We start from the raw sequence: 13523 nt of genomic DNA on the forward strand, positions 1-13523 counted from the left end.
AAGAAATATCAATATTTGATCAAGTACCTGCATACTTATAATTCCATACAAGTGAAGTCTCACGGGATTCCAAATGAGATCGAGGTGTTCTTTCCGTAAAATATTCAAAAACATGCTGAAATTTTGTTAAAAGCTCATAAGTTTAGAGTTTAAATGACACCATAAAAGAGCTGCAACATGAACTTTAATAAACCACCTTCACACTGTCAACCCAATCCATGTTTAGATGCTCTGGCATTGTTGTCATCCATTCTTTCTTTGTAAGACGCAAAAACATTCCATTCTCTGCTGCTAACCACATGTTGTATTCTCCAAAGTTCTGCCAAAAAATCATTTAGTTCAGAGTCTAATATATGAATAAACATGGAAAAAAATAGAGAGAATTAGATGGAAGTACTTCATCTAGGTCTTTCCTCTCACTTCCACTGAGAACAACAATTGTTGTCGTCGGATCACTGCACAGAGTTTGCAAAGTCTCTTTCAAGTCTGGGTGCAATTTAAGGTGCATTTCTTTAATTTGATCACCCCCTCTCCCACCAGGAGTATCCACTGGTTCAGTTAAGGTTGCATTGAATCCCTGCAGTTTAGTAACACATGAACTGTGAGAAATATTAAAACAATGACAAGTTCATGAAGATAAGGATTCTCAACCCTGACACAGTTAACTTAAATCAAGAAAAGACATTTATAACTAATTTATGGAATCACCATGAAGCAAGAAATTGCATACAAAGAACAAGCATCAGAGACATTTTAATTGTGCAAAGGGAAACCCTAATTTTTGGGTTCTGCTCTATGAGAACGTTTTGATTATCATGCAGAAAATCAACAAAATTCTCCACCAAACAGAAAAACGAGCTATTAGTCTCTAGGGAAATACAAAAGACAACATCTCACATAGTTCAAGTTTTTTTGCTTAGGTTACGTTTGTCTCCAAATAAAAACCAAGTAAAGGGGGAACTTTCAAAAAAAAATCTTTTTTACAACATAATTGGGTGCTAAGAAATCAAGTTAAAGACAAGGTAGACTGATGCTTCCCAAGTGAGGAGAAGTCATATAATTAATACGTTCAACCATTTTAGGTAAGTTGCAAAGCACTTTACAACTAGAAGTTCCTTCTAACCAAACTGCAAGGACAAAAGAAAAACCCTTGTTTTTTTCAAGGTTTATTCTAAGCATCATAAAACAGAACGAAAACAGGGTAAACCCCTATTTTATGAGAAAATTTAATACTCAAGCCACAAACTACAACTTTGTGAACCACATGAACCTGTTTTTAACCAGCTGCAAACAAATGGAGTCACTTCTTTTATTTATTTTTTCGCTACTCCCTTTAGAGAACAAAAAATTCATTCTCGTTAATCCATGTGCACTTTCCAAATGTCAACTGGTCAGTAATAGAAACTTTGCTGCCATCCTACACCATTTCGTGCTGGTAGAAGTACAAAGTTTTGAAGCCCAATTGGTGAGGAGGAATAAATTTGTTGTCCGGAGTGAATTAGGGTCCTCCCAACACACCCTTGGTGTTCCCCTGATTTCTGGCACTGAAGGTACTCACTATTAGCACTCCAAACATACACATGGCTACCTAGAGCTGATATGCACAAAGCTGCTCAGAGCTGACTTGTTGGCACTAATTACTACTATCACTTCCAACACTGTCCACCACAAACACTGATCGGCAACCACAACCACACACATAGTCGTGTAACACACCTTTCCTCTCAACCACAGAAAGAGGTATACAATTCCTGTGGCAAGGACTACCCCGTGTGGGCACCCATCTTGCAGACAAGCACTCCAATATACATATAGCAATCACATCCACAACACAAGAGATACGTCGTTTGGCAGTGTGCCTACTCCACGGGGTAATACCCAAACCATACACTAAGATTTTTTCAGCTGCAACGGCCCATGAGATGCAACTCCTGCTTCAACTCTTAAAATACAAGAGCAAGGGCTTCGACCCCGGTGGTGTGTTTTAGCCGCTTCAACGACTCAGGAGCACCCTCTCTTGCTTCAACCTATGCTATACATAGGTAAGGGAAACAACCCTGGTTTTTCAGTCACAGCTGTGGGGATGTTTCAACACCCCACTGTCCAGTTCCCCACTATATCAATGCCCTATAATGAAGCTCAAAGATAAATGCAAATTCCACCAAACTGCAAACAAGTCTTGACTTAGGGAATTTTACAAACACCTAGCCTACAGCCAAGTTACATAAAAAATAGGGAAATGCAAAGTGTGTCGAGATTGCCAATGATGGACGTCTCCAATCAACAATACAATTCCCCATTTCTCCTTATCTTCTTCCTCCTCTCTTTCTCCTCTTATCTCTCTTCTATGGCACAACCCTCACTATGTGAACATCAATGCACACCTACCATGCTTGAAATCTTCAATGAAGCACACCTATTCACTTGAACGATAGGTAGTAGAGGTCCAATGCATCAAACACCTTCTTCCTCTCTTTTTCCCTCTTTTATCTCATTTATGGCAAAATCCTCATCATATATGCATTTAAGAACACATACCTTGCTTGAGTCTTCAATGGAGCCACCAAACACTCAATGAAATTCAATGGAACTCAACAACAGCCAAGAATGGTGGTTGAAGAGTATCAATGCATCACACAGTGCCAAATAAACTCTCTTGGAGTTTTTCTTGCAAACCAAGGGTTAGGGCTCTCCAAAATCTCCTTCTCTTCCTTCTTGTTCTTGGCTTCAAGGCGAACACATCACAACTTGAATTACTCCATTTGGAGTTCAAAGAGAAAGATATGACTGGTCAAAATAGACCATTGGATTTGACCTGGGGGAGGGCTTGGATGCCCTTGAGATGGAATCTTTGGCCTGGTGATGCAGATAACTTACCTAGAGGGTTTATTTTATTGGAAATAAGTCTTGAGTTGGGTTATATACATGTTGGGCCTTTGAGCCCATGGGGTTTTCTATGTAATATGCTACTTTTATGGGCCTAAAATATGGGTAATTAGGTTGCACATGGGATTAGCTATTTCAATTCCTTAGTTTCATTTTTATGTAATTAGTGATCATTGATCACTTAAGTGATCATGTGACTTAGTTAAGTGGTCATGTGGCAACTTAAGTGGTCATGTGACAACCATAGTACAAAAGCTCGTTTCGTCTTGGTCGAGATTTCGAGAATTTCGAGTATCTCGATCTAACCGAAACGAAACGCTACTTCGAATTGAAAAAATACATTACCTAAACCGAAATATCGGTCATTTTGCGAAAGTTTGACACATTGTAACATCTCGCCAAAATTTCGGCAAGATGTTACAAAGTCACTTAATAAAAAGACTAAGTCTTGTGAGACTCAGTTGAAATTTTGACTGAGAGCTCACAAGGCTTATGTTTTTCATTTTCTTCCTCCTTTACTTCTTCTTGGTGATTTTGATTTCTTCTTCGAATCTTAGCCACAACTATGCCGGAAACACTTGCAGAACACAATATTTAACCTTCTTAGCACATCTGTGAAGCTTTTCCACTATTTCAGGTAAAACTATTTTCTCCAAAAATGTTTTATTGAAAAAAAAACATGATCAATGATTCAATATATGTTTGTTTGTGATGAAATTATTCACATCGGAGGCAAATCTACAACCTCACGGTGTCGAAATTTTTTTTCTATATATATATTATTTTTTATTTTTCTGCTTCAAAATTTTGATTTTCCTACAACAAAAATCTAAAAAATAAGGGAAAATTACGTCCCCCTCCCCTATACTTTGCCCTAATTACACGTTCCTCCCCTTGGTTTTCCCACCTTACATTTTGACCCCTTATGGCTGACGGTGTTAGGGTTCTGTTACTTAATGGTTTGAAAAGACAATATTACCCTTTACTAACAAATTAAAACTGCATTTCCAATTCTACCCTTTTCATTATCTTCAACCTAAAACACCTCTTTCTTTCCTCCTCCACCGCCAGCAGCAGCAGCATCACCACCACCATTACTGCTGCCACCTCCTCTTCTTCCCCCACCGCCAGCACCACCACCACCGTCACCGTGGATGGTGATATATGAGGGTCTAACCACCTACCAATGAAACTCAAATTTGATATTAACCAATTAATGGCCAAACAGAAAGCTCATATTTAAGGATCCCAAAAGACGGTTTCATGAGAGCTTGCACCAGAAACCGGAAACATCTTCTATAGATCAAGCTCATTCCATGGTTTCAGATTGATTTCTGAAATTATTAATTATCTGTCGAGCAGTTTTTTCTTCGTACTTTGTGTGATTATTGCCCTCCAAGGACACCTACTTTGATCCAGTTTTGGAGCCCATCTGGGCTGTGGTCTTTTGGCAATAAGAAATCTCCATCTCAGTCTGGTGGTACCCTGTTTTTTTGGCCTATTTCTCTTAAGAACAAAAATACATTTCAGAAATTCACAGGTGCATAGTTGAACCAATTGTATCAAGAGTCTTGATTCAAGACCAGATGGGAAGAAATTCTAAGTTACCGAACTGCTACAGAAAACCATCTATAAAAACCCCTCACCTGAAACCCCTTCCTGAAACACTCATTACTAGCTTAAACCCCTACCTGAAACACCTACTTGAAACACCTCCTTGAAACCCCCATTATTGCACTGTCGATTTCTGAAACCCCATTATTAGCTTCAAACCCCACCTAAAACATCTCCTTGAAACCCCCATTACTGTGCTGCTGATTCCTGAAACCCCAAAGGGTATCGGCAGCGCACTTCACCGAAACAGATCCTCTCCCTGAATCCATACTTGCCAAACCACCTCCCTGAAACTCCGTGCTCGCATCCCACCTGACCTTGCGGGTCCATGGTGACCTGCAAATTCGGGAACTAAAAATAAAAAATAAAGCTGTTTCAGATGCGTTACGGGTGTTTGACTGAACAGAGCTTGAAGAAGACGAGAACTCCTCTCTTATCAATGATGATATTTGTTTAAAAAACAAAAGAAACCCCTTGTTTTAGTCTTTCATATGCGCAACAGGGGTCTTGGATGGGTTCTTTCATGGGTTATTTTTTGGCCAGCTCTGGCATTAAATGAACAACAACAAAGGTGGGGGTGAGGCCGTGAAGGAGGGGCAAGGATAAGAGGCAGGGGTGGGGAGTTGCAGAGGGCAAAGAGTGAGTAGCTTCTGATCGTCGGCGATTTTAGGTTAGGAGGTTGCAAGAAAAGGGGTTGTAGGAGGAGGAAGGAGGGTAAAAGGGTTACCTACGGTTAGGGTTTAGTGAAGCGGAGAGGAAGAGATGGAGGAACTCCATTTTTGTTCTCGCCGGAGTTTGCAGGAGAAGGGGTTGGGGGAGGAGGAGGAAGAAGAAGGAAGAAGAAAAAGAAGAAGGGTAAAAGGGTCTATTAATATGAACCCAGGTTAGTTTGGGGATTAAATTAAAAGGGTAAATGGGTCATCTCACAAGAATCCAGGGTTAGTTTGGGGATTATGAAAAATTTTACTATGCCACATCAGCACTTAACAGACGGACGCTAACGACAGGGGTGTAATAGTAATTTTTTTAAAAGTAGAGGGGAGGGGTATGTAAGGTGGGAAAACCAAGGGGAGGAACATGTAATTAGGTCAAAGTACAGGGGAGGGGGATGTAATTTTCCCAAAAATAAGGGTTATGTACATTATATGGGGATCAATTAAATATATGTTAGACACCATTGGCTGATCAACGGCCTCACAGTGTCGAAAATATTTTTCTGCCAATAATTAATTATTTTAATTTTCAGAAATTATTTATGAAAATTATTTAAAAATTCATTAAAAATAAGAAAAAATATGAGGTTTTTGTTTGAAAATTACTGAAAAATATTAAAGTAAATTCTACTTGTTTTTGAAGTGTTGCCCATTGCATATCATTTCGGTTTTGTTGTGCTAGGCCAACATTTATTTGAAAAACATTTTAAAATTTTGTTTTTAAATGTGTGAAAAATATAAGGGTCAGGGGAAAAATACTAAATAGCTATATACTTGTTTTAGTGCTCTCATTGCATTTTTTTGAAGTGCTTCCCATAGCATATCATTTCGATTTTGTTGTGCAAGGCCAATTTTTATTTGAAAAATATTTTAAAAAGTTGTTTTTAAACATGAGAAAAATATAGGGGTAGGGGAAAAATACTAAATAGCTATATACTTGTTTTAGTGCTCTCAAACAAAAAGAATTGATGTGTTTCAGTGATTAATGAATTGTTTTATTCATACAACAGTAAACAAGTCACATTATGGTGGACTGTGATAGACGACAGAGGCAGTGGGAGCAAAGACCACCCAGGCGCACTAGGGGTGACATTGTATGGTTGCACAAAGTGCCAATTGATGGGGATAAAAGAAAAACACAATGCAATTACTGCCACCAAAAGTTTTTGGGAGGTGGGGCCACTAGACTCAAACAACATCTGGCTGGGAATTCTCCTTAACTGGTCTCATGTCATATGGTCCCTGCTGAGGTATCAGGTATCTAGGACCATCATTGAGTACATAAAGGGAGGGAGTAAGAGGAAGGCTCAGAGGGAGAAGGCAAGGGTTGAACTTGACGATGCAGTGAAGAGTACAATGGGAGGCTACGATGATGTTGATTATGATGATGATGATGATGATGATGATAGTGATGATCCTGTCTATGTTCCTGATGATATAGAAACTGAGCAAGAGGCTAGGGGTTTGAGACAAGCACAGTTGAGGAGCAAAGCCACTTAACATGAAGATCAGGAGAGACCGAGAGTAGGTAGTAGTGGAGGAGCTGGTATCTCTAAAGCAGGTACTAGTGATAGTGGAGGAGCTGGTACCTCTAGAGCAGGTAGTAGGTAGCCTGAGTTGCCTAATCATTTTAGGAGATCACAGAGTACGAGGGCAGCTCCGCCTCCACCACCTCCAATAGTACCAGCACGAGTTGACCCCATACTCCAACAAGCACCTAGTGTTTACTGAAAGAAAGGCAGCAAGCAGCCAATCAAGGGAGCATTGAAAAATATGAAGGGTTTTGTGAAAGAGTCCATAGCTAAGTGGATGTTATACAATACCATCCCAGCAAACACTGCACAAGGCCCCTTTTATCAGACTATGATAGATTCCATTGCTGAGGCTGGCCCAAGGTATAAGGGCCCCACCTCATATGAGATAATGAATGTTTATTTGCCCCAACAGAAGAGAGAGATTAAAGACTATATCGATGAAATGAGGGGGATGTGGGAGAGCTATGGGGTGACTCATGTGTTATGGTTAGACTGGTCTTACAAGAAAGTCCATCATCAACTTTATGGAGTATTGTGATGGAAGGACAGTCTTTCTCAAGTTTGTGGATGCATCCAAGGAGAAAAAGGATGCAAAATATATCTACAATCTGGTAAAGGAAGTGGTAGCAGATGTAGGAGTGGAGAAGGTTGTCCAAATTGTAACGGACAACGGAAGCAACTACAAGAAGGCCAGTGAGAAGTTGATGAATAACAGTAAGTATCGGTTGTTTTGGACACCTTGTGCTACCCATTGTATAGACCTCATACTGAAGGATATGGGAAAAATCAAATTGGTACAACATGTCGTAGAAAAGGCAAGACAAATGACCAATCTTGTATACAACCATGGGTTTGCATTAAACCTCTTGAGGCAGAAGTCGGGGGGTGACTTGGTGAGGCTGGGCATAACTAGATTCGCCACCAACTACATTACACTCAAGAGTATTGAAACCAAAAAGTTCGGACTTAGATCTATGTTTGCTTCTAAAGAGTGGTTTGATTGGAATGGGTTCAATACTCAAGGTGGTAGGGAAGCACATGCTACCATTTCATCAGATAACTTTTGGTCAAAGCTGCATAAAGTGGTACAAATTTTGGACCTAATGGTCAAGGTTTTGCATATAGTTGATTCTGCTCTCAAGGGACCAACCATGCCACATCTGTATGTTGCCATAGACCTGCTGAATGAAGGTGTGTACAATGCGAATCCACGAGGTAGCAAACACTTTCTCAAAATTATCAAGGATAGCTGGGAAAATCAACTTATGCATCCACTGCATAAGGCTGGTGTATATTTATCTTTATGCAACTACATCTTTTAAAGTTAATTTGAAAGATATATTACTAACTAGTAAGGCATTGACAATATGTAATGTCAATTTTCAGCATACTATTTGAACCCCAAGTACCAATACTGTCATAGGCTTGGGTTGAATACTAGTCTTATTAAAGCAGTAAAGAAAGTAGTTGCCAAGTTGGAGCCGGACAGTAAATTATAAGCTATATGCAACACTGAGGTGAGTCTTATAAGTTATAATTCATTTGGAATTACCCCAATAAATAGTAATGAGTCATTAGTAATTTTAAATATTTTCCAAATGAGTATAGATGAAGAGTTTTAGGGATGCATTGGGGAGTTTTGGAACCGATGCTGCAGAGCAAGGCCGGACACGCAATGATACTGGTACTCGTTAGTCATTACTTAATTCAATATCTTATTCTTTAAATTATGTATGTATCAAAACTTTAGAAATGAAACAACATGTCTCTTTTGTTGTAATGCAGCTGAATGTTGGGTGATGTATGAGGGTTCGGCAGAGAATTTAAAGAAAATAGCAATCAAGGTCCTCTCCTAGACATGTTCGACATTCGGCTATGAACAGAATTGGATTATATTTTCTCTCATCCACTCCAAGAGAAGAAACAGATTGGGTTCCGAACGTCTATCTGACTTGGTGTATGGGCATTACAATTTGAGGCTGAAGATGCAACACATACTCATGGGACAGGAGGGTATTAGGGAAAATATCGATCTCGCCGACATTTTCCAGGTGGATTCAGATGATGAAGATCCTATTGTGGATTGGGTGAGGGATAGAGGTAAGCCGGTGTTGGATCAACCTGGAGGTAGGCCTGACCCCATAATAGCCGAACATATAGGTGTGATGTGGATGAGTTCATGGCTGAAGAGGGTAATGTACACGCACGGGAAGCATCACCCATACCGTTCCAACCTACAAGTGGCAATGCTAATAAGGAGGAAGATGATTGGTCCATGTCCTCAGGGGGTGGGACTCAGACTCAGACTCGTAGATCTTCACCGCCAATTACTCATACTGATGATGATGGTGGTGATGTTGATGATGTGGTGGTGGTGGTGTTGGTGTTGTTAAGGCATATGAGGGAATTCAAGAGCAGTATGTGGTAGAAGAGCAGCATGAGCCAATTCGATTCACCGGAGAACACAGTTTGATCATACCACACAGGATACAAACCATGGTGCCCCCACACCAGGGTCACGTGACTTACGTCAATCTTACAAAAGGGGGCATCGTGGGCTTTTCCGTCCTCCTGGTGCTAGTAGGCAGGCTGATCTTATGGACATTGATACCTTATCTAGCTCTGTTGGTGGATTAAGTATTGGCGACAGGGACAGTAGATCAAGTGGGCATTTCTGTGCCCCATCTTTTCACATAGAGAGCAGTCCATCTCCAGCACAATCATAGTACAGTTCATTTCAATCACATCCATATGGCCATGGGCAGTTGACTTGGGGGGGGGGGAGCATACATCTTCTCCATCCATTCCCAGTTTTGAGTACGACTCCCACTCACAGGGACGTAGTAGATCGTCTTTTGTGGATGACATCTTCTCCTACCCAACCCACCAGTCGTACCCGTATATGCTCCTAGAGCCATCATATCACAGTGGATCAGTGTGTAGTCGTGGTTCTTCATACTTTGGTGACCCATATCCTAGGATAGGTTACCTTCAGCATGTTAATGATGCAATTTACATGGCAACTGTGGATGACTACACTCGTTTCGTCTCCTAGACTATGACGTGGCATTCATATGTCCTACAGTCGGAGAACAATACACGTCGGCACATCGGACTATAAGTAGGGTCGATCCTGGATGGCGGAGTAATTATTATTAGTAGACATTTGAGTCACTTAATGACTACTTGACTTGTATTGGGAATTTGGGATATTGATGTCATCCTGTTATTGACTTATTGTACTTAATATTATGAATTATGACTTTATAAGTCATTGACTTCAAGTTTCCAAGTGAATTTACTTTTCTAAATTGCTTATTAGTTATTAATTTATTATGTCCTCTAGTACTTAAAGTCTTAAACAATGTGTATGTGTAATTAACTAAGTTAGACATTAGGATTCGACCGTAATACTGCCAATCAATGGTGCAAATCCAAAACACCAGTTTGGGTAACTACTTTTGCAATTTGAACATTCACATGTGTTTATATAGCCTAAAATAGAGTTTTCAGGAAGTTTCAAGCCTTAACTTGGTTTAAAACCCACCGAAATGGCCTACCGAAATCATGCAGAAAAATACAATATTTCGGTCGAAATATCCGAAATTTTGGATATTTTGGTCAAACCGAAACACCGAAACGAAACAAGATTTTAAACATTGGTGACAACTTAAGTGGTCATGTGACTATTTAATTGTTATGTAAGTTGGGTTGTATTAGGACTCTATAAGTCCAGCCATGTTTTGAGTCTTTCTTTTGTAATTTCACTTTCTTAGTCAGTTTAAGTTACTTAATAGGTTAAGGATTGGGTTAGGCCTTTCCTTTTTAGTGTAGGAGCCTATTTTTGAGTCTTTTATATAAGGTTGTAAGGGGGGCAAGTATTCAACACGAGTTTTGATATTAATGAAAAGCTTTTGCTGCTCTTCATCTCCATTAAAGATTTTTGTCTTGTGTTTGATCAAGGCTAGTGGGATCGGTGTTTGATCCGATTGACATCTTGCGGTGGAAAGCCCGGGTGGTTCTTTTGAAGCTTTCTTTCAAGTTCTTTGAAGATCTACTTCAAGTTCTAGTTAAAGATTCAATTTTTATTCAATTCTCAATCAAACAAGCTACTGCCAAGGGAATTCTGCAACAATAGTAAATTTGATTCATTCCAACCCTAACCCTTCTTCTAATCCTCTGAACCACTAAACTCTAACATCCCCTCCATTACTAAACAAAATTCCCATAACCTAAACTCTGCCTAGACCAAACCAGCCAGCAAAATCCGTCCTTTTTTAGATCAAACTCTCCACTCCTGCCCCTATAGCACTCGTTCCAAACCCTAAATTCCCCTATTTTACAATTTTCAAAAACCCGAAACCCTAACCCTAAATTGCTGTTAATTCAAATCAGCATACTTCCATCCATTGAAACATCTCCGGACCTCCACTATTAGACTCCCCTACCTTGACTTGACAAAACCCATATATCAACCGCTAACCCTAACGCTAACCAAACCCTAACCCTAATTTCATCAAAAATCCTATTTTTAACCTAGCCGATTCACCTGTTCATAACAGATCCTGATTTATTGGCTTCTAGTTAGGCTCCTTCCAATCTAGAACTACAGTACCTGGTAGGGGCGGCTTTGTGACACAACATAGTGACACGGCTTGGTAGGAGCACCGGGAGCCGTCGGATGAGTGCCCAAAGGCTCAGGAGAGATATCGGCCATTGGAGTTGTGTAGATAGGCTGACACAAAGTTTAAATTACAGGGGAGCTATGGGCCTGTGGAATGGAATCTAGAGGGTGTAACACGATATGCGTGTGAACCAATGAAGCAAGGGTTGTAATGCGGGGTGTGGTACTCAAAAAGCTGCCAACCCACATTTTGGGTGTGCCGTGAGGTTGTGCAATACTCAATTGAGCCCGGATTGCATGCATGCACGCATAGGGTCGCACAACTGCTCTCGGCCAATTGCGTGCATCACAGAAGAATAAAGTACACTCCGCCTAGCACGCCTTTACCATGGCCCTTAAATTTGGATTGAGGGACTCCGATATCAATCCAAGGGTCCCCAACATTTTGGAACCCTTAAACGCATTCCTCATTACTGCTCCTCAAGAGTAAGGTTTTTGGCTCTTCTTTTCGACATTTCATCGAACTAGTGGTGAGCATGCCCACACTTGGCCAATAATTCACAAAAATGATCCATGGTCACGACCCCCTACTGTGTGCAAGGTGCACGCGAGAGTGTGAGGTGTGTGTGCGGGCTTGGCTGCCATAGCTGCACCTGCTTGCTTGTGCTGGCTAGGCTGGCTGCCTGGCTGGCCCTGCCACCTCATCAGTGACCATGCCACATCATGTTGGTCCCACCCACTGACCCAACTCTATGACACACCGTTTTCAGGCATTTTGTCGAACAGCTGGGCTTCCCTGACTGATTGAACTGAAACTGCCATATCTTCCTCATTTGGAATCAGATCGATGCAATTTTAATTGGGTTGCGAAGCTGACTCGATGCTCTACACTTCTCCAGTACACCTCAAATGCCAAATCAGTCATTTGGCAGGTCCAATTTGGCTGTAACGTGGATAAAAATGTCCATCGACACGGTTTCGGGATACCAGTACGATATATTGCACATATACCACATAATGATACCGTACATCATACCGAATACCGACTCGGTACAGGTATCTCATAGCGATACCATACCGAATTTTTTCGGTACGGTTCAGTATAGATAATTCGGTACGGAAACGGATTTGGTATTTGGTACTTGGTACACATCGACACCCTTAAACGTGGACACATCAACATGAACATATGAATGCACCATGCAATGTGCATGTACAATGTTCCCTATGCTGCCACTTGCTACCAACCAATGTAAAATTCTGTAATAGCCTGACATACGTTGCCACATGAGTCTGGAAACCTCTCTAACACTGCCAAACTGCCACATGTTCTTGCCACTGGACTGCCAAGCAATTGTTGGCCTCTGCCAGCTAGAACATGTGATCCCTGTCATACCATTACAGATGCTTTGCCACACTAGTATACTGCCCGTACACCTCTGTATCGCAGCTGCCATCTGTACTTCTGTTTTACTGACTGCACCTGTGATCCCTATCACACTACTACAGTCTACAGATGCTCTGCCGCACCATTACACTGCCTGCACACCTCTGTACTCGCAGCTGCCATCTGTATTGCTGCTCTGCTGACTGCATTATGATGCATTGTGTTGACAACAATGACAACACCACATGCACTTTGTGCAAAACAAAATTAATCATGGAGTTTGCAGCATAGAGATTGACTAGATACAATATAAAACCTATTGAGACACCTGATATACTATGTGGCACAACAAATTCATGCAAGAGTCGGAAGTCGAAGATTGTAAGAGAAGAAGACAAAAAGAGAGATGAGAGTAGAAGGTTGAAGGAGAAGAAGAAAAAAAAGAAGAGAAATTATGGTAGAATGTTCTCTACCACACCTATTTTAGTTCATTTACATAATATATGGAATCACATACAACTCCCAAGGGAGGTAAAAAGTAAAAAAGGACAAATACAATGTAAGACAAGAAGTAAATAAACAAGTTCCAAAAGTACCCTTAATATATAAACTCTAACACTCCCCCTCAAGCTGGAGAATAAATGTCATACATTCCCAACCTGCTCAACAGGGTACTGAACTGATGATGAATGAGTCCCTTTGTGAAAATATCTGCCAATAAATCACCAGTCCTTACAAAAGGAGTGCATAGTAGCTAGAGTCAA

At 40.6% G+C, this 13523-nt stretch overlaps 1 protein-coding gene across 5 annotated transcripts in view; it reads right to left on the minus strand.

Annotated features, from left to right (window-relative positions):
- LOC122667485 (alpha,alpha-trehalose-phosphate synthase [UDP-forming] 1-like) overlaps window positions 1–13523 on the minus strand; it is a 75532-nt gene that overhangs the window by 3272 nt on the left and 58737 nt on the right. For all 5 annotated transcript variants that reach the window (XM_043863762.1, XM_043863764.1, XM_043863760.1 and 2 more), the window contains exons 13-15: window positions 398–577; window positions 197–319; window positions 28–115 (exon numbers count right to left, since the gene is read on the minus strand). In XM_043863762.1, the coding sequence (XP_043719697.1) occupies window positions 28–115; window positions 197–319; window positions 398–577 (391 nt within the window). The remainder of the gene's footprint in view (window positions 1–27; window positions 116–196; window positions 320–397; window positions 578–13523) is intronic.

Source organism: Telopea speciosissima, chromosome 7, assembly GCF_018873765.1.
Source record: "Telopea speciosissima isolate NSW1024214 ecotype Mountain lineage chromosome 7, Tspe_v1, whole genome shotgun sequence".
Lineage (NCBI taxonomy): Eukaryota > Viridiplantae > Streptophyta > Magnoliopsida > Proteales > Proteaceae > Telopea > Telopea speciosissima.